The sequence below is a fragment of the Canis lupus genome, chromosome 1, assembly GCF_048164855.1.
Source record: "Canis lupus baileyi chromosome 1, mCanLup2.hap1, whole genome shotgun sequence".
Classification (NCBI taxonomy): domain Eukaryota; kingdom Metazoa; phylum Chordata; class Mammalia; order Carnivora; family Canidae; genus Canis; species Canis lupus.
This window is the reverse complement of record NC_132838.1, coordinates 48,085,100-48,112,829: the sequence shown is the minus strand read 5'-3', so window position 1 is coordinate 48,112,829 and position 27,730 is coordinate 48,085,100. Positions and strand designations below refer to the sequence as shown.

The window sequence follows — 27,730 nt, the reverse complement described above, 5'->3', positions numbered from 1 at the left end:
GTCACCATGGATATCAGGAAGATAATAATAATAATAATAATAATAATAATATAGCTAATATTTACATAATATTTACCTTGTGCTAGGCAAAGTTTTAAGTGCTTTAAATGCATTTACTTATTTAATCCCCATAGAACCCTAAAAGGTAAGGATATCAATGTTCCCGTTTTATGGATGAGAAAACTGAGGCAGAGAGGTTAAGCACTCATTTAGTAAGTGGTGGAAGCCTGGCTCTTTGCACAATTAATCCCCATCCCCTCTTGGAGAGGGGAATAAAGAAGTCCTTTTAAAGTTTGATGCCTGCCTTCGAAGTGCTCCCCACATGGAAGAGACATCTCTGCACATTTTTAGAGTTTGCAGAGAGCAGAGCGGACTCTGCAGGATTTTTAGAGTTTGTCTCTGAAGGGGAGAAGTAGACCATAGAACTCAGCAGCGTGGAGCTTCTTTACTGTGGAAATGAGTGAAGCTCCCTCTCTGTGGAGGCTGGTCAGCCTTGGCAGGTCACCCAGGGTCATGGGTCCTCACTCAGGCCCCCATGATGACTCGGGATGCCACAGCTGCCCGGGTCGGGCCTGACGAAACTCCCTTAAGGGTCAGAGTTCTTCCCGAGCCCTGATCTGACTGGTGCTTAAGGCACGTGGATGTCACATGTGGTTTATCTCCAGAGAGAGGGGAGAGCAGGAGAGCCAGGAGCCTGAGGTTTTTAATATTTTCATGCTTCCTGACCTAAGAGTCCAAGCCAGAGATGAACAGATGCCTTAAAAAGAATCCGTACGTTGGATTGAACAACAAGGGCTTAGCAATGGCACTGCTTCACCGTCACAAGCTTCTCAGAAGTGTCCTTTAAACAATCCTGGTGGCACCACAGACCACTGGTCACTTGGAAGGTGGCCTTCCCATGGGAAGAGGCAGTGGCATCTCGCCATTCCTACCTGGCCAGTGCCTGCAGGGGTATGCCCTTCACCGGGGTCATGGTGTGGGTCTGGATGGGCCCCAGAGGGCACCCGAGCAGTTTGATGACTCTGATTAACATACAGAGTGAAACGACCCCCCTGTCTCCTTTGTTAAACCTGCCCTCTCCGGCTATCACGGAGGCACATAGTAGGTGCTCAATAAATGTTTGTGGAATTAATAAACGATGCCCTCGCCCCCTCTTAACAGAAAGCAGCTTAATAGTGTCAACACCGTGAAGGTGGTCTTGTTTACTTTTTAAATCTAGAGAAAGTGCAGAGCACGGTGGGCTCAGTACCACGGGAGTCGCAGGGTGAAACTAATGTAAGTTCGTCGGATCTGATGAGGACCTCTGCCGCCAGCGGTATCTTCTAGTGAAGGTTCCTGCTACATGCTTCCCGTGTGTGTTTGTGCCCTGTCCCCGGACCGCTGCCTCCTTGAGGACAGAAGGACTGCACTCCACAGACCTTGCATCCCTACCACCTAGTCGCATCCTCAGAACACAGTAGGGACTCAGGAAGAGGCTCTATGCACAAAGTGTGAAAATACGAGCACACATCTCACAGGAGTTATCAGTGGATGCCATGCTCAGAACTCCTTACAGGAATTTTGTCCTTCCAGGACACTTGCTGCGCTCCCATAAATAGCCGAGAAAGACTTCTGAACATGGATATAGTTGTGTTTAGTGTCTGCTCACGAAGGAGGCAGTATATGAAGTGAACACGGGCATTAAGTCATCAGATTGATTTCAGATCCACAAATAAGTGGCTATGTGCCCTTGGGGCAGATGATCCACTTGTACTAGCTTTTTTTTTTTTTTTTTTTTTTTAAGGCAAGAGACAAGCATGTCCGTTTGCCATTGTTGGTTTGGATTAAACAAGATTCTGATCGTCAAGAGCTTTGAACACCATTGGTGCTAAATAAATGTAATTTCCTTTCCTGTGGGCCTCTCTCCTTACTCTCTCTGTCCTCATTTTCCTCCTCTGAAAAATAAGGTGGTGACTCTTAAAGGTCGTTTGCATGGGTGAATATGGACAGAACAAGATGTCCTGTGACCCCTTTGAGAGTAGAGGGGCAAGGACAGTGACGTGAATGTATTTTCCTTCAAAGGAGATGGTTTATCAGCAAAGCACCACCACACAAGCTAGTCACCGCCACTGCCAGCAAATAACCCGCAGCAACCTTCTGCTGGGGCTGGAGCCCATTTTCAGGGCTGTAAACGCTGCTGCAGGGTCGCTGGGATTGAGTGGTTTCCCTGAGCCCTGAGAGCTTAATGAGATGGTCTTAAGACTGTTGACTTGCACCTTGCAGTTCTTTATAAATGACACAAAGTGTCCAGGAGGCTGTCACTTTCCCAGTCTACCCCAGAAGGCAGGTCTTAGACCTGCTTGTTATGGAAACTCTGTTGTGGGTGATTCTGGTCTACAAAGAACAAACAGCTCCCGGGGAGGGCCAAAGACTGGGTCCCTTTTTGAAACAAGGAACTTCTTTCGGAAATCTGTCCCAGATAAAGTGAAGCTGTCTTCCAGATACCTAAGGAATTTTAAGGCAATGATGGTCACAGCCAGTCCTGTCTGTGCTTTCAAGGACCCATGGAGGGATTCCAGTCCTTGTCCCAAATCTCCCACCTGCAGACTGAAAATATAGCATATTCATGTTGCACACCTCCCAGGACACCTGTGAGCCCTCTTTGGAGAGACTTGCTCAGTTTTGGCTCTGAATAAAGAACACTTTGTCTGATTATGTGCATTAAGGTTTGCATGGCTGATCTAAGGTTTGGGCTGAAAGCGGGGAGAACTGGCCACCTGCTGCGCACTTAAAGTGGGGGTGGGGGAGGTTAGCACAGGTTGAGGCAAAGGACAGAGAGGGACCCTCCAGCCAGCCAGCCAGCCAGCCACCCCTGCTTCGAGTGGTTGTATCTCACCCCCAGACACCCTGGTTCTATGCAAGGGGGCTTTCCATCACAAGGTACTTTCCCTTACACAGTCCAGAACAAACCAACCAAGCAAAGGCCATAATCCTTTGTTGGGTATCGCCTTCACTTAATGCTTCTTATCCCTGGCGCGAGCCTTTCAGCTGATGGGTGTCCCAGGAAGGCTTCTAGGTGTGCTTGGTTTGTTACTGGGTTAGTGACACAGAAGCAGAAGAGAAGCCTTGCAGGGAGCTCTGGTCCCCACTGCAGGTGGTCCCTACCATGTCGCTCTGTGACTGTGTGGCCCCGTACGCAGCAATTCCATTGGACGGTGTGGCCGGCTGCGGTGTGTCAGGCTGGATGTAGCCTCTTCTGTCGATGAGGCTGCCAGAGAAAACAAAATGATATGGAGGAAGAGAGTGAATAAAGAGCCAAAGATGCCATCAGCATGATTGTAATTTCCATTTGGGGCTCCCTCCTCCTGTGTGGGACCCCACTGCTGGTGTCTCGGGATAGATCCCGACTTACTTTCATGACAGTCACCTACCAAATTCCATCACCTCTGCCTTTAAGAAATGCTTGCAGCATCTGTCCCCCACCCCCGCCTGCACCTGCTGCAGACTCCCATGGTCTCCCACCCGCCCCCCAGCCCCTGCACCCAGGGCCAGCACGGCCATCGGTGCTCCATCCAGGCTTTGTCAAGTCTCCCGGCCTGCTCTCACTGCTCTGGAGGCGCCCTGTCACCTGCTCTGGGCCTCACCCCACTTGTCCCCACTTTCTGCTCCGGCCTCAGTCCACGCCTTCTTGTTACAAGCACAGCGTTCCCAGGCTCATCCCCTCTGCAAGAGTGAGACACCCTCCTGCACGTGCGCAATGCACAGCACAGAAGCCCAGCCCAGCCCCAGCCCCACGCGCACTCAGTGTCTGCCATCCTGGCATTTTGCTCAAGTTCTGGTTTTTCTTGCCCCGGGTCAGCCTCCCTTCCACTCCTCTGTCCGTTCTCCATGGCCAGGTTCCAAAGCCCCCAGCCCTTGCTCTTTCTTGCCCTTTCTCTGGATTCTTTGGGCCCTGCTTGCGACTCCTTTAGTGGCACATACCACTTTCGGCCTGGTGTCGCCGTGATTTTATAGACAGTCCCCTCTGTCCAGCAGTCCGCCAACTCCAGAGGATAGTCTTATCTTTTCTCCCCGCAAAGCACCTGCGTCCCCACCCTGGACTGGGGCCCTCTGCAGTGCCCCCGGAGCACCCTGTTAGTCACATCATGTCAGCATCACCCACTTCCAGACTTGCATCTGCCGTGAAGTGTAAGCCCCAGGAGGGCAAGGACCAGGTCTTCTCAATCATCGATCTCCACAAGTGACACTCACTAGGAGCCGAGTGACAAGAAGGTTGGTGGCTGGATCAACAGAAGTGGGTCCCTGCCTCCCGAGGCAAATTTGCAGAATCATGGCATCATTTGTGAATAATAAAGCCACCTCTTCTGTGCTCCATGGCGCTGTTGCCCAGACAGAAGGTAGGGGGAAGCTTTACGTTGCCATCAAAAGAGCTGCCTTTTTTTCCTCCCTGAGTCAAGGCTCAGTGTTGACCTCGAGTCTAAGGGCAGAACTGCAAAGACCTCAGCTAATGAGAGGGCGCTCCTGGTGTGAGCCCATGCGTGGGGCTCAGCCACACGCCCTGCAGCCTCCGCAAGATGCCTCAGAGCCCCCCCTGTGCCTGCACACGTCCTGGTCCCCTGAGGCCACCCTCCAACTGTCAGTATGGCTCCCAGGAGACAAGAGTTTTCCCAACTGCCACCTGTAGGTCTTTGGACGACGTTAAAATATGCTTGTGACAAGATCTTGAAATGGGACTCTCTCTGCTTCCAGTTTTGGTTGGATTCTCAGAGGTTTAGGAAAACCAATAGGCAACAAGAACCTCCATCTTCCAAAGGAGGGGTGCTGGAGTCCCGCACAGCTCACACCAAGTTTGTGATCCCCTGCGACAGCACGGAAGATCCAAGTGGAAAGAGCAAAGAGAGGTGCCGTGGACCTTAAGTGGTCATCTGCAGCCCACTGTGGGGGCCTCGCAGGTGTCCTGGACCAGAGCAAGCATACAATGGGGGTGGCACTGTGTCTTTCTAGAAGATGTGCTGAAGTCCTAACCTGGCCACGGGGGAAGGGGTGGAGAGTGTTGCCCTTTGGTGAGCTCCGGGGTCCCTACCCATGGAAATGACAGTGGTTGAGGACACGAAAGTGTCTGAAGTCCTTTGTTTTGTTTTGTTTTTGTTTTAGGTGGCCAGAGAAATTAAGGGACTTGCAGGAGATTTCATTCAGGAGCAAAAAACCAAACCAAACCAAACCAAAATAAAATAAAACAACAACAACAACAACAACAACAACAAAACCCAAACAAACAAAAAAATACCCAACTAGGTTCTCAAGAGAGTCTGAAAAGACAGAAGAAGAGAGGACAAAATAAACTTCTCAGCCTTCATTCTGTGCATTCAGTCTGTTTAATGGACCAGCCACATACCTAAGACTGTGACATTCTGCCCTGAGTCTTCTTTCAGTCCTCACAATGGCCTGGGAGCTCCTCTGATCTGTACGTGCTCCTCTTGCCTCACCTGTTGCTGCACCCTCTGTGGTCCTCTCACTCCTACACACGAGCTCCTCTGACAGGCCATACACTCTCCTCTCACCTCAGGGCCTTTGCACATGCTGCTCCTGTTTGTCCTCCTTCTAGTTTCCTTCCCCCAGTTCCTACTCATCTGTTACAAAAGATGACAACTTAGGCCCTCTCCTCTGGGAAGGCCTCCTGGGTGTCCCATGGAAACTGCACTCCACTCTCTGTCACAGCTGCTCCTTGACTGTTAGATTTGCCATTCTAGCACTGGCCCACAGGGCCTGACCCTGACACCTTGGGACTATCTGTCTTTCCAATTTTCCATTCCTTCTGCCAGGCTTGTATGAGGACCCCTCTCCCAAACCTGGCCAGTCCTACCCCACTGCCATACACACCCCCAGGGACCCATTCAGGAAACCAAATGTGGTTCATAGCTTATGAAGACACTCTGATGAGCACGTTGTCATACCATTTCAGAACATTTTAGAGGCAACTCAGGTGCATGATTCTGGGCATGTTGGTGGTTCTTAGACTCCATTAGACAGGCTTGGCTGGGACACTCGTGGAAGGCTCTGCCCTCTTAGGGGTACAGGGGTTGGTGAGGTAGGGCAGTACAAGAAGGGGCAAAGAGGGCAACAGGAGGGAGGAGCAGAGACAAGAACTACCCTTTATCATCTCTGCCCAGGTCCAGCTCCAGGAGCCTGTGGGCACCACAGGAGAGGCCAGTGGCCCATGTTCACTTCACAGACCCAAGAGTGGTTCATGCAGTTCTGAGGGAGGGCCGTCCTCGAGAAATGCCCCATCCAGAGGGACTTGGGTTTTAGAAAGAATACAGCCCCAGTTAACTGAGCCACAGTAAGACATTTTACCCAGCCATGGAAGGTTTAAGTTTGGTTGTGACAAGATTTGATATACAAACAATACAAAGCAGCGCCAAATGCAAATCAAAGAGTGGGGAACAAGAAAAGAGATTTGTTCAAAATATGAGACTTCTAAATTCCTTTCCTGGATTTGGATGTGTATTTTAGATTTGAGGAAGGAGGCTTGTTCAGTTGTCATTTGCCTCTTATGCTCCTCCAAGGCCTCTAGCCTGGGCTTCATCGCCTGAGCCCACAGTCCGCAAATAAATGCATGCTGGTAGGAAACAAAGCCAAACTGTAAAAAAAAAAAAACCCAAGCATTTCCTGATGGATTTTCTGGCCTAAAGAGCTCTCAGAGGGATCCCTGGGTGGGTCTGGAGCTCTCTGGGGGACAGGCTGGCACCCCTCCAGGCATGTCTGACTCCCCTGTCCAAGGTGGTCCTCCCCCTCAAGTCCTGGGCTCTCCCTTCCTACAGCCCCTCCTCAGAGGAGGCCTCTGTGCGACAGGCCAGGGGCTCCTGATGGCCCTCATTCAGGAGGAGAGTAGCACGCTAGGCTCCCGATTTCCTGGGCCTAACCTAGAAAACAATCAATTTCTAATTACTCATAGTACCAGTAACATACCCTCAGTATCAATTAATATGTAGCCTCGGAATATATGCTTGGATTTTGTTTCTGGGGGGAGGGCAACACTCTTACTTCCTTAATGGTATTTCACTGAGGCTTATAATAAAATCAAATTTGCATTCCATGAGCACGCATGGGCAATGACAGCCACGGAGGTACAAGTGCAGTGATGCTGCCTTGGAGATGCTCGCAGCAGGTTTGTGGAGTCTCTCCATTTATGCATTTAGAGGCCAAAAGGGAGGAAGTAGCAATGGTTTGGAAACTCATTCTAGAGACTCAGAATACCTGCTTAATAAATATGCTGGATGACTGATTAATCTGTTGGAAAGGCTCTACAGGAGTGTCGACTCACAAATAATCAGTTGGGGATTGCATCTTGTACTTGTGTAATCCTGCCTGGGGGGCAGCATGCAGTGTTCCACACATGCTGGTTCTGATGCCAGGGGCCTGGGTTTGAGTCCTGACCAGGTGGCATTTACTAGCTCTGTGAACATGGGCACGTTTAGTAACCTCTCTGTGCCACTTTCCTCACCCACAAAATGGGGTATAATAGTACTTATCTCTTACAGAGCCATATTTTAAAAACAGATTCATATAGGGGTATCTGGGTGGCTCAGTCAGTTAAGCATCCAACTCTTGATTTTGGCTCCAGTCATGATCTCAGGGTTATGAGAGTGAGCCCCGAGTTAGGCTCCATGCTCAGTGTGGAGTCTGCTTGAGATTCTTTCTCCCTCTTCCTTTCCCCCTGCTTGCATGCACTCTCTCTCTCTAAATAAATAAAAGCTTTAAAAGCTGATTCATATAAAGCACTTAAAACAGATCTAACACTGTTCATGAGTGTCAGCTACTGCCATCATAGTGCCGTCCTATTACTGTCACCACAATCTGGAAGCTTCAGCTCATGCTGATCTCTCCTGCTCAACTATTTTAGCATGTATATTCTATATAACTCAGCTCTTAGCACCCATTTCTCCAGGTTTTCTGATTGCTTCCTACACTGCATCCTGGCCTCCCTACTAAGCTAACCACAGCTCTGTGTTCATCACAGATGTTCAAGATGACTCAATAATTAATGCGAGGCATGATCCTCAGTTTCCCTATTTCAATCCTTAGGAGATTTTCCCTATCCTTGACACAAATTCAGTGAAAGAATAGAAAAGATGGCAAGAACAGCACGATAAACTGAGCCAGATTTCTATTTTACTAGGGCCACGACGCTGTGCATGAAGCCGACCACTGGCCCGGCGGTCATCCAGAGCGTGTGATCAAATCTAACAGTGGGTTTTGTGGCCGGGTCTCTACCTTGTAAGGCCTGTGCTGCCACAGCTAATTTGTCGGCTTTCCCCAGGTCCACTAAAGAGCATGACGCTCTCCAAATCTCACCTTGGAGAGATGGGCCCACACAGGGCAACACAGCAATTTGTAAAGATATTCCCGTAGCTGTAGGGATTGTAATTCTCTTTGCCTCTTTTATTTGACCAAGATCCTTTAATCTGAAAGAAAAGGAGAGTCAATAACACCAATGCCACAGTTTAGGTGAATTGGATTGTAAGAAGCTCATAAAGAATGCAAATCATTTTTACTCATTTCTTTGATAGGAGAAACTGAAGTATTTTCACAAGGAAAACTGACATTTACCCCAACCTTGGAAACATCCCCAAACAGCAGGTCAAATGAGGGGGAAAGTAACATTCTTTGGGGACAATGATCTCTTGTGTCTACTACGTGGTATACCAGCAGCTCAGCTCACAGAAGCCCATGGAGGTTTTTCTCAGATTCACAGCTGGCGTGCTCAACAGCCATGAAACGGATGGTGGCCAAGAGTTAACTGGGCTCCCCCAACTGCCAACTTCCAGCCTGCCTGAATCCGGCCTCACAATGTCACTGAAATAATTTCACAGGTTCAAATATCCACAGTTACGAAATACAGATAACTCCATTAATTTCTTAATTCACGTATCATCAAGCCTTTAAGGCAATCTGACTGAATCTGAGGCATTTAATCGCTGTACTGACAGAAACTTCTGTCAGAACCTAAATATTCAGAACAAAGAGGACCAGGCCAATGAGCAACATTTCCAACATCATGTTTCCTGTTCTTATCCCTCCTCTCCGGCCACATTAGGTCTAGGCAGATAATCCCGGACAAAACATTAAACTCTGGGTCGGGGCGGCCTCTTCCAAAAATGAGACGGAAGTGTTAAACGTGAGAGGTGGATTCATTCGTTCACCCCCTGCATGTCAGCCACTGTCTCTCTCCAGGGGATGTGTGACATGCGACTCACAAAACTACTGGAAAGGAAGAGAAGATAATCTCCTCCACTAGTGTTTGGAATTGGGTGTCACTTTGCAGGCCTCAGGATCTAAGGGACATGGTCAGAAAGTAGGACAATCCAGAGATTCCCAACTGGGAATCATGGAGGCCAACGTAGGAAGATGCTTCTACCTCACAATCTTGGCTCTCGGAGGCTCGCTCTGGAACGGGATGTGCAGAAGGCCCTGGCCCCCAAGCCCTCCTCCCCTCTCCCCCTCCGCCTCTGGACACAGACACCCCCACCCCCACCCCCACCCCGACCCCGGCCCACCAGGAACTTACATCTTCATTGGTGGTCTGGTTGGAGCTGATCAGGTACGTGTGGAAGCCCGACAGGCCGACTATAGACCAGACGGAGAAGAAGCACACCACAGCCTCCAGCACAGTGGCCCGGAGTCAAGGAGCAGAACGGGGAAGGCGGGGAAAGCTCTCGGGGTGTCTGAGGAGCCGGGATGGCGCGAGGCTTCGACGGGAAACACCCACAGACACTCCCTCAGGCCTGTCAGTCTGTCTGGTTTCACGTCAGGGCTGTCCCTAAGCCAGAGGAGCATCCTTCAGGGCCAGCCCCGCGGCCTCTCTCTTCCAGCTCCACCTCACTGGTGCTCAGGGAGCGATCACTGGGCTCCCTGAACGTTGCCTGTTTACTTCTCACGGCTGGCCGTTCCCCTGGGCGTCACCCCACCTGCCCTTTGCCTTTCCCCGCAACACACTGTGCAGCCAGCGAAGCCGGGGGGAGGCTGGCGGGAGCCGGCAGCGGCCCAGGCCGCCAAGGGAAGGCTCGACGCTGAACATCACCGCAATCCCAGGCTTTAATCTCGCCTTCTGAATACCGAGGACTGTTGTGTCAACGGGTCTCTCCCCCAGCTTGATGCTGAGGGTGTGGGGAAATGTCACAGTTGGCAGTGAGGTGCGGTCCCGGCCACCGGCAACTATAAGCCTGGGCAGGCCTTATCTTCATGGCTTTCTCTCTCCCTGGATGGTCCCTTCACCAGTTGGTGGCTGCCCACCCGCACCTATGGTTGGGCTTCGGAGTCAGTGGGGGCATTTCTCAGAGTGGCATCAGGGTGAGGTGTATCTTTACTTACGAGGACCCCTTAGCCCGCCCGACACATAAGGCTATTTTCAGCTATTTGGTGGGCAACTAGGAAATGTGGATGTTGACCGACCAGACACTGAGCGATGAGGAGTTCAGAGTTCCACAAGATGCTCTATCACCGGAGGAGAGAAAGTGTGGTATTCTTCAACAGAGGAGATAAATCAACCCAGACTTTGGCAATTTGAAAGGACTAGAGAATTTTTCTGTCCCAAAAATGTTTATAAAATTCTATTTACAAGATACAGATGTTTCTCAGGGAAAAAAAATATCCATCATACGTCTGGGAGTTGCATCCCCCATCGTTAAGTTACAGGCCGGAGAAGCAAATACCCACGCGTTCTCGATGCTCCCACGGATTGAAGCCATAGATCATGCTGTAATACATCGCCATTGATTTTTTTTTTTTTTTAGGATTGGGTATAATTCATCTTTAGGCCATAGAAATGAATATCATATTCAGTACAGTGTCATAATCGGCCATGTCATTATTAATAAATACCATCGTCTGGGGTGGCATATAAAAATAAGAGAAATGAACAGGCTCCTGCCCTGACTTTCCACATCAGGATAAACTGCTGGCTCTGCTCTTGGAGAGGCAGAAAAACACTTTACTCTCCTAAGGTTTAAACTTCTAGAAACCGCAAGCACTCAGGAAAGCACCACTCTGAAATTAAATGGGTATCTGAAGAGGAGAAGAATGTGCTGCTGCCAGCTAGCTAAGACGAAAACAGCCCAGAGCACCCAGAGTCTTACAGATGCCAACCACCGTGCTCCTGGTGGGCCCCGTCTGTTCCTCAGGGAGGCAGGCAGGAGGTAAACAAAAGGGAGGGGTAGTTACATCACTTGAGAAGAGGAAAGTAAGTTGGAATTTTGGAAAAGCAGGTAAGTATGGATAAGTAGGGAGGATCTGTGGGGGGCGAGAGAGAAGCAGACCCCACCCCAGGGCTGCCACCAGCCTGCGCACCCTTTTCATTTCTCCCAGGGTTGTTTGGGTAGGCAAGTGGTGATGAAGGGGGGTTTCGGGGACACATGGGGACACACGGATGGTGGCCCTTGTAGCAAAGATGGTCTCATTCTCAACTGGCTTCTCAAGGTGAGGGCTCACAGATGCCCCTCTTCTGACCATCCCAGCCCCCGTTTCGGGACAGACTGGGGAGGCAAGTCACACGGGGTTTGAAAGCAGAGGTGAAGTGGAGTGCAGGGAAAAGACAAGAGCTAGAAAGATCAGAGAGGAGGGGACACATGACAGAAGAGAAAGGATCAGGGTAGAAAAGGGAATAAAGAATGAAAGCAAAAGGTTTACTTGCTGAATAATACAGGCAGAGCTGAACTTCTGTCTCAGAAGTACTTTAGGTGTCTCTAAAAGTTTACGATCCAGGTAGAACGATGGTGATGTCAAAATATACATATGCATGTATATGTATGTGTGCATATGCGTGAACCATATAAAAACTGGCGTGTCAAAGCGGAGGAGGATCACAGCATTTAGGGTGGCTACCGCTCGTGTTCTGGCTGCTGTTCCATTTGCAATGCCACTTAAAACGATCACTCCTCAAAGGAGGCATTGTTACCAGTGGACACAGAACTTTAAAGGCTTATAGCTCCAAAAATAAACTTGCAGTTTTCTATATTATCTTGTGAGCATTAGAGGCGATTTATAAATAGCAGAATGCAGTTGCATGGTTAGCTCACAGCTGTGTCAAAATGACATGAATTCAAGGCAGGATGCAGGATGCAGCCCACCTGCGCTTGCCACTGATAGCGGATCCCTCCCCCCCACCGTGTGTCTTAAGGAGTCGTCACCATCATCATAACCACTTGTGGCTGGTGTGTGTCTGGCTACGTGTCAGGTGGTACTCCAAAGGCTTCCCATGGATTAACTCACTTGATCCTCAGTGACCCAGGGAGAAGTGTGATTCCCAATTACCCAATAGGGAAACTGAGGCAGAGAGCAGTTCAGTACTTTGCTTGAGAAATCGCAAAGCTGGGGATGGACCCCTGGAAGTGTGGTTGTGTCAGTGCAACAGAAAAGCCGTGGGCTGGATCCTTTCCTATTCCCGCTGAGGGCCCAGTGGCTCTAGGCTGACTATAACCCCTTACTGGGGGAGGTAGGGACCCTCCTTGTCACAGATTAGTGACCCTATGGCAGCTTGAGTAGACCACAACCCTGCAACTTCACTCTTAGGCTGGGGGACAAATATTTAAACAACACATCTCACTGACTCGAAAGACAGATGTTGACAATATCTACGCCATTATAAGATCAATATAAATTTCTCTTGAATGTATCAAAACCCATTTACTGAGATTTTTAAAAGGGGAAATGAGGGAAAAACATGCCAATTCCACTAAGAGCCAATTTAATAAGCCGTTGGATGTTTATTGCTGCTGAGATGGTTCCAAATTATAGCAGTTACCATGGCCAGCTTCTGTCTCCCTCCAACCCCCAGTAAGACAGTGAGCTACTGCTGAGGCCAGGGGGGTGTCATTAAATTCCCTGTAGCTCCTAACCCATGATGTTGCATATCGAAGTACTCACTAGATAGCTGTGGGATGCAAAACCATGAAAAATGATGATGGGCAGACACGTCTCCATTGAGTTTCTGCACCATCCTAGGGGTGCCCGCTCTGTGCCTTTTTGTGGAACCAGCCCTGCATTTAGGACAGAAGCGGTGGGGAAGGATTCACTCCCTGCCCTAAGGAAGTAAGGGTCCGTTTGCCTGTGGGAAGTTAAGCAAGGTGAGAGTCCCTTGCATACACGTGGGAAGAGTGTTGGGTTGGACAGCATGGTGGGGGCATCTCAGTATTTGGAAAATCACAAAAGGTGAGAGATCATGGAACTAAAGATTTTTTAACCTTTCTGGATCCCCCCTCTTTTCTCAGAAAAAATGCACACGTAATTATTTCCTTATAATTTCAGGAGTTTTACAAACTCCCCTGACACCTCTCCATAGATACACAAGGACCTGTTAAGATGTCCTGATTTATTTTAATCCCTTAATTTTACAGGTAGGAAGCTGAGTCCCGGAGAAGTCAAGCCTCTTATAAAAACTCACACAGTAGTTCATGGTAGAACTAAACTAGAACTTGGTCTCCAGAACTTCTAGGACACAAAGAACCCTTCCCAAGGCCCCATGTGATGGCAGTGTCACAAGACAGGCTGTCATCTGGGGGCTCGGAGCATACAGCAACAAGGCTGAGACCACCACGCTCATTATTCTCATGGTCTTTGTCTCTCTTAGTATGTCACCAGCCATCTTTCCATTTTCCAGCAATCAGGCTGGTGATGGTATTTTTTGCCAAATCCAGATAATAGTTTATTTTAAGAAGTCTGTGTTTCATGTGCATTTCTTCACTGACCCAAACCCCCTGGATTCCAGAATGGTGGGAGAAGCCAAGTCCAGGAGCTGCCTCTTCTTGAGCACTGAGCTTACGAGGCTCTGGGGGGCACTTCTCTATGGAGCCAGAGCCCTCCAGCATTTTAATATGCTTCAGGTCTCTGTCGTGGGTTCTGATGTTTAAAATGTAAGAAACCAATGTTCTTGGTAATCTTTTTTCTCCCCTAAAAATTACAGTAAATTCGGCAATGCTTCCTTACAGGAAGAGTTTTGATGGAAGAGTGGGTATCAGCAAGATTTCCCTTTCTTCTCCAGATTTAGCGTCTATGTCAGCATTTAATGCTTGTAAATATTTGGGTTCAGGAATTTGTCAGCATGTTTTCCTCATCCATCGGATGGGGAAATTCTTAGAGATGGGAAAATACAGCTTGTGTCCCCCTCACCCGAGTGCCATCTCTGTGTTTGGGGTGGGGTCTTCACATCTAAGTGATTCATGTGACAGACACATGGGAAGTCATGGAGACCCTTCAGTCTGGATCACGTGAACATCATCTCTCATTCTCTGAAATCCTTTTGTCCTACATTCTTTAATACTGAGAAATAAAGGTGCATGTTCTCCCCAATTAATCTATGAAGTCACTGTAATTCCCATCAAAATTCCAACTGGAATTTTAAAAGAGAAATTAGACAAACTGACTCTAAAATTCATCACAGAGAGAAAATGTGCAAGAATGGGTAAGAAAACTTGGGGGGAAAATCAAGGGTTAGGGGATGGGAGGAGAACGTTTAGTAAACAAAAGGAGGTGAGAGTGTGAAAGAGACGTGTGGGCAAGTAGAGGTACTGAAGGCATTTCAAATTAGGGGCAGAAGAATACACTGGTGGTTCTCAAAATGTGGCCCGTGGAACCTTAGGGTCCCTGAGATACTTCAGGGAAACCCCCAGGTCAGAGCTATTTTCCTATTGATGCTATTCTCTCCTTTGAGGGCTTCATCTAGAGGCTGCATGACGCAAGACTCATGTCCTCGCTCTCAGCAAAATAGGATGACTGCTGGTGCATTCTGTGTTTTAAAAATTTCTCAGCTAGTTTTAAACATGACCTCTAGAAATTTATATATATATATTTAAGATATCTAAATACTCGTCAACAGAAGCATACACTATGGTTCCTTTGCCTTCTGAAATTCTATATATATATAGAAATATATATATATCTCTATAATCTACATAAACAGAAGCTCTTTGGGTCCTCAATAATTTTTAAGAGTAAAAGAGTCCTGAGATCAAAAAGTTTGAGAACTGCCAGAATAGAATAGTGAGCATTACTGGGACACATCACTAAACATTTGGGAAAAATAAAGTGAGAATTTTAGTAAACACACACACAATCAGATTACAGAGAATTTACTCTAACTGAAGAAATAAAATATAAAAGAGGAAAAGAAAGGAAATAGTCTTACAATTTGGAAGTAGAAATATAAGTTACAAAATCTAGGAGTCATTATAGTCAATCTATAAAACTTATAGATTGATTTCATTAAAAAGTTAACCTTTTTTGTATTAAAATTAAGTTAAAAGGTAACTGACAAGTTGGGAGAAAAATATTGGCAAGAGATATTAAATGGTTATTGTTGAGAATAAAGAACATGTTAATAGGAAAAGAACACAGAACCGGATTACAAAATGGACAGAATACGGACTGGCATGTTGTGGCAATGGAAAAAAAGTCAACGAGCAGGAAAATAAGCACAGGTGACTATTATCCAGAAAATGGAAATTAAAACAATGATTTATTTCCCCCCCAACGAACTAGCAAAAGTCACAGAACCGATGACATCCAATGTGGGTAAAGGTGTGAGGAACTAGGAGGACAAATTGGTACCACCCCTTTAGGGAACAATGTGGCATGCCTCATTAACTTCCATCTCAGAGATTCCACATTTAGCTGTCAATCCTGCAGAAACACTACTTGTGTGTAAGGAGACATGTGCAAGAGCACTCACTGCCTCATTTTTTAAGCAGTAAAAAAAATTAAGAAATCTAAGTACTCATCAACGGAAGCATACACTATGGTTCCTCTGCCTTCTGAAATTCTCTAAAGCAATTGAGAAAAAATGAGGTAGATCCACATGTTGACACGGAAGTTATCTTCAGGAAATATTTAAAAATCAAACCATTGGATAATGCAAAGATGATGACCCTTTTTAGATAGAAACTGTCCCTGCAACAGTATATTGTTATGTGTATGGATTCCTAGAATACCACCTGGGAAGACCCACAAAAACAGACAATTCTTACAAAACGATGGAGGAACGGTCAAGAGCAGCACTCCTTTTTTTACTCTTATGTTTCCATTTGAAATCTTTTACAGTGAGAGTATGGTCTTGTTATCCTTGAGTGATTTAAGAAACCCGACACCATCCTCCCCCACTTTGTGACCTCATGAGAGGTCATCTGATGCTTATTCTTCATGGGACTCCCTCAGTCTGACTGGCTAGGGGCAGCAGGAAAGCATCTTGGTTCCCTGCGTGGGGAGAGGGGCTGGTGGTGGGGAGATCCGGACTCGAGTTCTGGCAATACCACTGAGCACAAATTGAGGTCATGTGACCCTTCAGTGCAGGCCCAGCTGTCGGGACCTAAGGACACCTGTCCTACCTATTTTCTGGGGTCCCTCCGAGGATCCACAGATAGGGGGATAGGAGGGTTTGTCCTGAAAGCCGAGTGTAGCTAGCAAAGACCTGTGCTGCCTTCATGAATCGTGCAATGGGCAGTAGGGCGTCCCTCCTTTCTGAGAGCACTGAGCCAACCGCAAGCCTACTACCAAATTCCATTAAAACAGAACCATGCCCATTAGGCCATCGGTGCCTTTCAGACAGTGTACCTCAAAATGAATGCAAATTTGGGATAAAACGGCTCTCCATCAAAAGCCTCCACACACATAGAATCAATTACTGTTTGATTTACCAACCACTGAAGACTCCCGCTCGTTCGGGAGCGCTGAACAATAAGTCATGATTAAAAATGACTGTAATCCTTTTAATTGGATGTTAATGCCATTTCATTGCAATGCTTGTTGATCACGGGGCTTCCCCTCTCGGGCTCCTCCTCCGATGACGCGGGTGGCCTGGGGTCCCCTCCCTGTGGGGCTCTAGCAGACCCTCAAAGCCGGTGAGCCGGAGGCGTAGCCACGTGGCTCTCCTGGCACCACGTGACTGGTTCCCCATTTCTTATGAGGTTGTAGCCCTGTCACCGCAGGCTCATGACTTTTTCACCTTTCTATATTTCATGCAAGGAACCAAGGAGGATCCAAAAGTTGCTCTAGCCTCACGTGGAGGTTCCCGGGGGGTCATCTCTTAGTTCTGCTTCTAAATATATTTCAAATAGGACTAATTTCTCCCAAAGCCAGCGCTAGCTATCTCCCTTTTCTGTTGTGTCCTCTTTCCCCTGGACACCCAGGGCTGAACCCTCAGAATGGGCTCTGAAACCCCCTCCTGTCCCCTCTGCAGTACTGATCTGATTGCCTAGCTGTCAGCTGAGCTGTCCCCTTGTCACCCATTCCAATTTTGGGGGTCTTTCCCCTGCAAAAGTCTCCTCCCTCCCTCCGTGTGTTCCCTGCTGCAAGATGAATTCTTAAGAACACAATAATAACAAAACCCAGCTGCGATGAGTTCATTCACCTGCCAAAGCTGTAATCTGGTCCCACTCCTCACAGGTACACGATGAGGTAGGGGCCCTTCCCTTCCTGGGAGCAGTCACTCTTGACCGCCACCCCCCAACCAGGGCTGAGCTATCACAGCACCCTCCCGCTACACCCACTGTGTGCATGAGTCCCAAGTGCATCTGTGTACTTATACCATCTGGGCAGAGGGCCCATTGACTGGAAGCACCTTTGAGCTGCTGTAGCCAGCACCCTGCAGACCCTGCTGAGCGATGAACACACCCTAGTGAACACAAAGCTGGCTCCAGCCCTACGGGGACACCAGGCCTTGCTCAGGCTCTTGGCCCTGCTTGGGACCTCGCCCCTCCATGTCCTGTTGGAACTTGCCTCATCTTTCCAAGCCCCGTGCAGACACCACCTGCCAAAGCTTTTCCTGATTTCCCTGCACGAGGCCCTTCTGGACCTCCACCCCCACCTCGAGCATGCTCTGATCCTTGACACCACTTAAGACTTACGCTGCTTTTCAGAAATCCGAGTCATCCACCAGATCTTGGCATCAACAGATGCTCGTCAAGAAGAATGAATCAGCCTGCCCACCCTCGCTGCTCTGCCCTCTTTGACAGAAGGGCGGGTGTATCCTTCTCCACTTTGTAACCATGGCAGATTTCGCACGTAGTGGGTGTTCGGTTGAATGGTCTTGAGAGAAACAGATGCCCAGTGGACCTTCTCTGTTGGAACCTGTCCGGCTGTGTGGACGGAAGACTGAGTGCCATCCTTTGTGGAGAACACTCTCCTTTTGTCTCTCCCTGGAGAAGGCCAGGCATTCCTGAGAGTCTGTAGCACCTAGCCACCACTGCCTCTGCTCATCTGAGGCTGAGATGAGAAGGAGGAAATGGCCCCAGGCCACTGGGAGATAGGGAGAGAGGTGGAGGGAGGGCTGGCCAGGGGCTCTGAGGCCCGGGTGCCTTCCTTGCCCTCACTCACCACGGGTGGGCTCTGGGGTGGGCTTGCTGGCTCTTCCCTGCGTGTCCTCCTCCTCCTCCTCCTCCTCCTCCTCCTCCTCCAAACTCTGTCCACTCAAACTAGACACCGTCCAGTCCAGACTACGTACTAAGTGAGCTGATGGGTTCCTTTCTCCTGAGGTCCTGCTGTTGTCACACAGGCCCCATGAGGCACTTCAGTTATTTCCATCATTTGTGCCAGTATTTCTGAGAAGTTGTCTCGATTAGTTGTTAATTAGCCACCTGTGTTTCTAATTTCTCTCATTTCCTCCACAACATGGCTTTTAGTTGGATATTTTGCAGTAAATCCACTGGGAGAAAAACCTTTGCCTGTGTCCTGATTCCTCATCAGGATATTTTGACACCACGGTCAGGAGATCAGATGGGAGGCCACTGAAAAATTTTAAACTTAAGTTACTTTCTTGCCCGAGAACACTCAACAGGGTCACGTGCAGCGGCTACATGGGACTCCAGTCCGGTGCTCAGGCAACTCCCCAGAAAATCTCTTGTTTTAAGAACTTGGTGTGGTATGGACTCCTGCTCCACACAGACAACAGGGCTGGAGAGGATGAGCTCAGGGCAGCAGGGTCGTCAGCCAGGGAACAGTCTCCATGAGTGGTTTTTTTTTTTGTGTGTGTGTACACATTTAGTTTTATTGTAACAAAGCAACTTGTACACTTTTAACGTTTCAAACTGAGTATCTTTCCTTTCCAGTGAAACAAAAAGAAAATTTAAAAATAAACAGGAACAAAATTACAATAGAGAATGTCAATTCCAAATAAGATCCTACAGGTTCTGCTGATTCTCCCATCGAGTGGCAGGGCTCAAGTCATCATTAGGAGAGTTTTATTTTAAAAGTGTCATCTTAAACTGCAAGGATGTCCGTTAAACATCACAATTAAACATGCCAAAGGAGAAGCCATGTTGTCAAAATGCCCACTTAACCCACCCAAACATCTCAAACCCACCCTTTGCTGACCTTCTATAACCCCATTTTTTTTAAGTTTTTTTTTTCTTTTTTTAAACAAGAAAAAGTAGACAGGTACATGTTGGTAAATGCTAACTGTCCATATTCACATAGAGACACAGTGTAATCTCTGAGCCCAATATACAGAGAAAGGAGGAAAAAAGCTAGAATTCTATGCACTACTACACAGGGGCCTAGCACCCTCCAGCTTACAGCAGAGCTAAGGGAGCAGAAGGTTTTTCTTTTTTTCCCACAGAGCACGGTGGTGTTGAGTCCATAAAGTTTTTGTTGAGACAGGAAGGAATAAAAATGAATTTGGAACAGAAAGGGGTAGAGATTCTTTTCCCGCTGTATTCTGCTCCAAAGTATTTCCCCCCAAAATAAGTTGAGAACAATGGTATAAAGGGAGAGAAAAGAGACTTCAAAAACCAGGGCAAATGAGCACAATGGGGGGGGGGGGGTAAGAGATGCAACTTGCTCCCAGGGACTGGAGAAAATTAAAAAAGGAAGGTTGGAATCCATCAGTGTTCCATTAGTCATCTTCTCCTTCATCCTCCTCTCCTTCCTCCCCCTCATTATCATCTTCATCTTCTTCACCTTCATCCTCATCTCCTTCTTCATCAATATCTTCCAATCCTTCTTCTTCTTCATCATCATCATCATCTTCTTCTCCTTCTCCTTCTTCATCATCCATATCAGGAACCAAGTAGTACTGTAATGGATTTGGCCAAATATCATCTTTGATGACCTCTCCTAACTCATCTGCACCTGCATCAGAATGGTCAGTAAACCAGGTGAAGAAGCTCTCTGGTTCCTCATGCTGTCTCTTCCTGCTGGCTTTGTTCTGCGTTTGACTTGAACGTTTTGTCAAATCCTTTCCAGATTTCCATTTGATTTCAGTGGACTTTGACGATGGATCACCACTCTCATTCAGATGAAATTCTTTGGAGAGAACTTTATTTTCGAAGTAAGAGCTTTCGTCAAAATAAAAATCTATTCTGTAACCTGATTTAATATCTTCAAATCAGCCTCATCATCAGAAATCTACCACCTCCAAAGAGACTCCCAAACTCTCAGGGCCTCAGCAATGGGAGGGAGCTTGGAGGTATTAACATGATCTGATGCTAGAACCTCCTACCACACCGGCTGGCATGATCCACCCTTTTGCGGGCCACCCCTAGTCTCTGTGACCTCATTGTTGCCCCAGTGGTGAGCACCCCTTTCTCTGGGAGCTGAAAACAGCCCCTTGGAAACACTGCCTGGCCATCCCCTACCACTTCCAAAACCACACGGGTGTCCCCAGGAAAGGCAGGAGCCCAAAATACTGAACAGATATCCTAATGGGATCCAGCTTTACCACACATAGATTATCACTAATAACCAGAACTTAATATTTTTTCAAAAACACAGCACAACCTCATAGAACCCAAAGCATGTTTTTTCTTCTGGAATACAAATTCATGATAAATCACCAGACTCAATGCTTCTTATTAGACCCACTTGATAGAAGGAGGGATTCTTCTTCAAAGCAGGTATTGAAAACAGAGAAAACCCATCAGCACAGAGAGCCTGTAGGCAGTCATAGCAATCAGGGGAGGAGTGGCCAGTGGCACATGAAACAATTAATGTTCTTTGTAATTAAAAAAAAACCCCAGCACCTCACTTTTTAGTATGGGTAAGTCCGATGTTCCTAAAGTTTTCCACCGCTTCCAGAAGGAGTGAAGAAGATTCAAATTGGGACTGCTATTCAGGCTGCTTCCATCATCTCCCCACCCATCTCTATCCTGCTGGGCTGCTGTGCTGTCACATTCCCCCTGGCATCTTGCTCTTGGTCCCCAATTTTCTCTGGGAGAAAATCAGACAGTCTTTATGTCAGCTCTGGTAGCTGCCCTGGGATATTCTGGCTTCAGCCTTCAGCTTTAGGTCACCTTTTTACCAGCAGGAGCCCAATATGACAGTGGATTAAAAAGTGCCACAAAATCTGACTTCAGGAGAGGACACACACACACATACACACACACACACACACTTTGTGTGTGTGTACATATATACATATACATATATATGTACACACACATACACCATATATGTGATATGTGTGTATGTCTGTGTACATATATACTAACCCATCAACTCTGTCCGCCCCCCTCCTAGAGTGACACAAAGGTTGAAAAGGAAGCGGGGACAGACATAGACTCAGAAGTGAGCTGGATCATTAGAGAGCTTCATGGATGGGTCTAGAAAGAAATCCTCTTAAATCAGCCTGCACTTGAATGCCTGATTCCAGGGCACCTCCTCCTCAAAGGCCTGTGGGGCTGACAGAACAGGGACCCCCCAAAGACGTCCTAATCCTTGGCATCTGTGAATATAACCTATATGGCAAAAGGGAGTTGTATACTGGAGGTCACAGACCCTGAGATGGGATGATTATCCTGAATTCTCAGGTTGCGGCTACTCTTTAAAAAGTAGAGAGCTTTTCTGGCTGAGGTCAGAGTGATGGGTGGAAGAGAGGCAGGAGAGCTTCAAAGTGTGGGAGGGACCTGACCCGTTGCTGCTGGCTTTGAAGAGCAAGGAAGAAATGAATCAGAGAAAGCAGCAAAGAAAGGGGCCTTAGTCCTGTAGCCCACGAACTTGGTCAACCACCTGAACCAGCCCAAGAGAGGATCCCCCCTGCAGCTTCTGGATAAGAGTCCAGGCTGGTGACACCTTGATTTTAGCACTGTGGGACCCAGAGCAGAAAAAAGCCAAGCCTGCTGGACTTCTGACCTACAGAGTGGCACAACAATTAATTTATATTGCTTTAAGCCTCCAAAATACAGCTGGGCGCATGCTGGGGCTGTGCTGATGGAGGGCTGGCCTGGAACAGGTAGGACATCCAGCAGCTGTGTCTGGATGCCGTAAGGGGCCTTCATGCTTTCAAAGTGGGCTGTGGCGTCGCTGGCTCTCACTGGACCATGTGGCTGCCAAGCTCCAGAATGTGGAGGACATGCCTGGGTGACACCCACAAAGCAAAAACCTTGGCATCTAGATATGGCAACACCATTGGAAAGGCAGTGGCTGAGATTTTGTGAGTTTTCAAAGTCTGGGCCACATAAAAACTCTTTACCTCTACCTGAGAACGATATTTCCAGGGAAAATAGCCTGAACCTAGGAAGAGTGTTTCTCTTTCTTCTCCTTTCCACACAAACTGTTTCTCCAGCAAAGTCAGCATGCTGCTTTTTCTACCAGCATTTGTCTATTCTCCTTCTTGGGGAACACAATGCTCTTGATTATACCCACTATGGGCACAGCCAAATCATGAGAATGAGCAGACGTGTGTGCTCTAAAAGAAGGTTCTGGCAGAGACCACCCATTGCACATATTGCCACAAAAAGAAGCTTCTTTGAAATCACTCCTGTCATGCACGTAAACCATACTCCCATGCTGGATGTTCTCACTCATATTCCATATAACTGATTTTGTCACCGTAGCATGTCAAGTACAAAGTGGCTGACTCTTGCAGGTCAAAAACTTCAAGATACAAAAGGGTTGAAAGAAATAACCTTAGATCTCTAATTAATTATGAGGGTAGCAGGAAACCAGGACTCGCTACCTGGTCCTTCCTCATGATATGATATGATAAGATCCATGAGTTGGGGGGACACCTGGGTGGCTCAGTGGTTGAACTTCTGCCTTTGTTTGGCTCAGGTTGTGATCCCAGGGTCCTGGAGTCAAGTGCCGCATCAGGCTCCCTGCAGGAAGCCTGCTTCTCCCTCTGCTTATGTCCCTGCCTCTCTCTTTCTGTGTCTCTCATGAATGAATGAATGAATGAATGAATGAATGATTTATAATAATAATAATAATAATAATAATAATTAATAATAAAGATCCATGAGTTGGGTGATCTGTAATAGACACCACGAAGCCCTGCCAGCAGCAAACTATATTATAAAATGCTATATGACCAGCATGTTTTCACGATGTGACCAATTTCCTGAAAGACAGCTGAGCCTCTTTTTCTGGGAAGAAAAGACAAAGCTTGACTGTAAGATATGCCAAAGCAACATGTCTTGAAAATAGAAGAGCACAGAGATGATGGCGGAGGGGGTCACCCCTGGCAGGGCTGGGGAGAAGGATGGAGAATGACATTTCCCATGGGTGTTCTTAGCAGCCATGAACATGGAGAATTCCATTCTCAGGACTACCTTTCCTTCTGGCTAACTTATAGTTAGCTCTTGCCCCCTTTAACAGAAGACAGGACATACCTGTAAAATGTATTCTGCAAGTCCCCCTTGTATATCTTCCATATGTCCCTGTTCCCTTTGTAAGAAATTAGTTGACTATAGAATCTGTACCTCCAAACAATATTCTGTGCTATCTGTAAACACAGAAGCACCAAAAAGGAGATGCTTTATATAATGCAAATACATACAAGACCACATTTGTTTTCAGGTATCTTAATGTCACACACACACACACACACACACACACACACACACACACCCGCTCCACACTGTGTACCCCAGCTCCTAGGGACATGAGGCGGGTACAAGATATGTACCTCTTAGTAAAGTTCTTCATTCATTGTTTAAGAATTCTCTACCACAAGATAAGATTACTTCTGGGAGTAATGAGAAGTTCAAGTCCAGCCTACTTGGTTATATGAAAAAGAAAGAGAGCTGGGTCCCAGATGGAGCCAGGTCAATGGGTCCAGGAGGCCAACTCTATAGTAATGAACATGAAACTTAGGGGGACAGGTGAGGCAGGGAGCCCATTCAAGCACATCATGGGTGAACATTTTTCTTTCAAGAAGTTCAAAATACGATGGCACGTGCCCATACATACTCTTTGGTAGGATGGGATTAATCCAATTGACTTGAGATTGACCATCTTTAGTCCATTCAAGACTGAGAAAAAGTGTTCTGTTCCTGGAAATAATAAAGGTTATCTGGACTGCCTGAAGGCATGACAAAGGCACACCCAGAAGGAATCTATAGAGGGGGTCAGAGGATTCTCATCTGGTGACCTCACGGTGAGAAGGTGACCCACACATGGGCATCTATAAATACTCTGCAGGGATCAAAATGAGGTCAGCTGGACCTTGCAAGCCCTTCTCCCCAACCAACCTGATTTAACACAAATCAATGCAGGGTGAACAAGAATTTACACTTGGCTTTCTAGCTAAAGAGCACTTCAATTTAAACATGGCTAAATGAGTCATGTCGAGGTTCGAGCATTCAGACATGACTACTCATGGCCAATGAATATAGGGTTTTTTTTTTTTTTGATGGAATGAAAGAGAATACAATTTCTGAGAAGAAAAGCCAAGGCACAGATGAAGAGGTCGTTGAGTAGAAAGTCAGCCCAATACTTAACACATTAGCATTGTGAAAAACAGGGCAACCAGAAAGGATATCTTGCAGGACTGTCCTTAAGAGCATTGAGGAATCCTGTCTGTTGTGAACCTGTGGAAATGAAACCAAAGTTTAGCATTTAAAAACATTCACCTCCAGAAAAACAGCCTTCGTGTTGAAAGCTCCCTCATCTACATAAAAATAATAGGTGTCTAAAGATCAATTAAACAATTATATTTTGTTGTGCTACGGCACCCAATATGCTGATCAGGGATTGAGATTCCACTGAAGTTATTCAACAAGAAAATGGCAGATTCATAATTAGACCCAACATCTGCAGGATATTTTTTCAATAAAAGCAGATGGATGTCTGCATACTTTCCCATAAATTATAGTTTGATTACCCCTTTGTTTTCCTCATTTTAATAGGAAAACAGAATACTGTATGCTATTTTTTTCCTCTTCTTTTATGAAAGACTGTTTTTCCAAAGTTTGTTAACTGTTGACCTCGGACATGCTATATACTAGGCTACATATAAAAGACATCTTCATCTGCACCCAGAGTAAATAAACTCAGAGAGCTGGAGTTTATTACTCACTCCTTTAAGAGTGAATAGTTTGTGCAAAGAAATTTCTCTAGGGCTTTGAGTAAAGAGGCATCTGACAAGAAGCCATTTTTATGTGCTGGCTTCATGGTTTTTAAACACAAAGGCCCATGTGGAGGAACTCTTGGCCTTCCTGTCCTGGGGCGGCATGAAACTGTGTTTTGGGGATATCACCCAGCCTGGGGCAGCAACGAGAGAAACAGGGAGAAGGGAGACAGTGTCTGTGCTGCTGCGGCCACACAGGGCAGTCGAGGCAGAGGCCCTGATCCCTCTGTGTAAGTGGGAACCAGGTCCAGCCATGGGAAGGGTGAGAGTGGGGTGCTCACATCTGTCCTCAGGGTCCCATTTCCCCTGTTGCTGTCTTCCCCACTGGCCACTACTGAGGCACAAGGATGTGCCAGGCGCTAGGATGCTAAAGAGTGGGGAAATGAATAAGGAAAGCTTAAGGCTTTCTCTTCCATCTCAGCTAGGCCGGGGGGCAGGGGGTGCAAAACCAGCAAGCGGGCTGGGGCAGGTCGTAGAGCAAACACACTCTCGAGGCAAATGAGGACGCTAGAAGAAATGACTTATCTTTCCCTACTGAACCCAAGCTCATTCACTTTCCCAACTTTTCCTTTCTTGTTTTCTTGATAAGAATGCCTGGCTGTCAGGTTCCCCAGATTCTCCTCCAGGGCCCCCCTTCCTGTCATGGCCACCCACCCCCTCCCAGATCCTGTTACCTGGCAGGGAGAACTCAGGCGACAGTTCTCCAGCTGCTCTCAAACAGTGTTCTGCCTTTGCAAGTGTTTTCAGAATCTTAGGAGGCACGTAAAAACCTGCCTTTCCTGAGAGCATTGAGTGCCGAGCCAAGTCAGGGGGTATGTGGGGTTGTTGAGGCAGGGTGTGGGGGTTGTGGGTGGTGCATAACAAGGGGGAGGACAATCCGTATTTGCTTTTGTTCAACATATTCAGGTAACTTGTAAGCAGATAAATTCTGAACTGTTTTTGTGGAGGAACAGGATTAACAATATATAGGCATAAACTACAGCAAACTCTGTTTTGCTGGATCTTGGGTGACTAAGATGTTAGGGGAGATGATAGTGAAGTGTACATCACCCAACTGTGGTGGTAGTGGAAGGCTTCACTCTGAGTGTGTGTGTGTGTTCCCAGAGCTCACGTGTGCAGGCATGCAAGTGAAAACCAGCACTTGATGTCCAGAATGCAGGGGTGAAGCCATAAGTACATTTCAATAACATACATTGGAAAGCATTCTGAAGTTGCTAAAGATGATATAAGAACATCAACTTTAAATGCTATTTTTTTATGTCCTAAATGTGCTACAGCCTTGGTGCTTATTTATTCTTGTTTCTGATTCTTTGGTCTATTAACACACAGATAGGACCCTGGATGCATTTTTGTCACTTTTTAACTCTGAAATTAGAGAGAAAAGGTGCCTCTGTGGGGCCACGAATACTGTGGAAAGGGCCCGTCACGACTGAATGGTCATCCTCCTCCTGGGATCCCACTGAGTCCTGGCTCTCAAGCATAGATTACAAACTGGTGTCACATTTGCATGGAGGGATTCCAGTCAAAAAGAAGGGACCTAAGTTTTAAAATGCCATGAAAACATGGGAGATCCCATGTAATGTCCAAATCTGGCCAACAAACTCTCCATACTGCTGACTTGCCCAGGCCCCAACTGACGCCACCAAGAGAGGCAGAAGGTGACTCCAGCCTGAGCACACGCCATCTATGGCTTCAGTACTGCTGCAGGGGAAGCCAGTGAGGCTGAAGCCAGAAACTGCCTGGCACGTTGCAGGAGGGAGCTCTAGGCTTGCTGGCGGGTGGATGTGATTCAGGAGTGTGGACAGGGGCACCGCTGGCCTGCAGGGTCGCTAATGGCCCTGGGATGGAAGTTTAAAGGCTTAATTCCTAGGTCAAAGCCGTTCACTTCCTTCTCATCATTCCCTGTTGTTGGAAAGCAGATAATCAAGAGACAAAGGAAATTCGAAGTTATGACCTTGAGAATGGGAAAGGAAGATGTCATTTGCTTGGGCAAGTACTTAGTAAAATCCTTCCTATTCCAAATCTCATTTTTAATGAAGTTCCTTCCTTCAGGGATTTACTAACGTGAAGCAGATAACTGAAAATCTTTTCAATCATGTATCTTCAATGTGTGTGTGTGTGTGTGTGTGTGTGTGTGTGTGTGCATGTGTGTGAGGAGACCCAGTCTTTATCCCCAGACATTGTTTCCTAGGGATGGCGACTGTTCTTGCTTAAGCTGGTGTCACGTTAAAAACGAAACTTCTGTTTGATGGTTATCATTGCAGCACATTATCCTTTGTGCAAAATGTGGGAATGACTCTTCCAAGGGATCCCCTCGCAAAATAGAAAGTGAGGTCCTTGAGGTTGGAACAGGGGCAAGTGTATCAAGGAAAAAGTCTTGTAAGCGAAAGAGAACCTGATCTGGGTGACCTGGCAGCTGTGGCT

General features: G+C 47.2%; 1 protein-coding gene and 1 pseudogene across 5 annotated transcripts in view; both read right to left on the bottom strand.

The window, feature by feature from the left end:
* Positions 1-27,730, bottom strand: part of ZDHHC14 (zDHHC palmitoyltransferase 14) — a 273,583-nt gene that overhangs the window by 12,772 nt on the left and 233,081 nt on the right. For all 5 annotated transcript variants that reach the window (XM_072828984.1, XM_072828971.1, XM_072828994.1 and 2 more), the window contains exons 5-8: positions 24,719-24,767; positions 9,548-9,650; positions 8,335-8,444; positions 3,145-3,247 (exon numbers count right to left, since the gene is read on the bottom strand). In XM_072828984.1, the coding sequence (XP_072685085.1) occupies positions 3,145-3,247; positions 8,335-8,444; positions 9,548-9,650; positions 24,719-24,767 (365 nt within the window). The remainder of the gene's footprint in view (positions 1-3,144; positions 3,248-8,334; positions 8,445-9,547; positions 9,651-24,718; positions 24,768-27,730) is intronic.
* Positions 19,181-22,534, bottom strand: LOC140608579 (protein SET pseudogene; annotated as a pseudogene).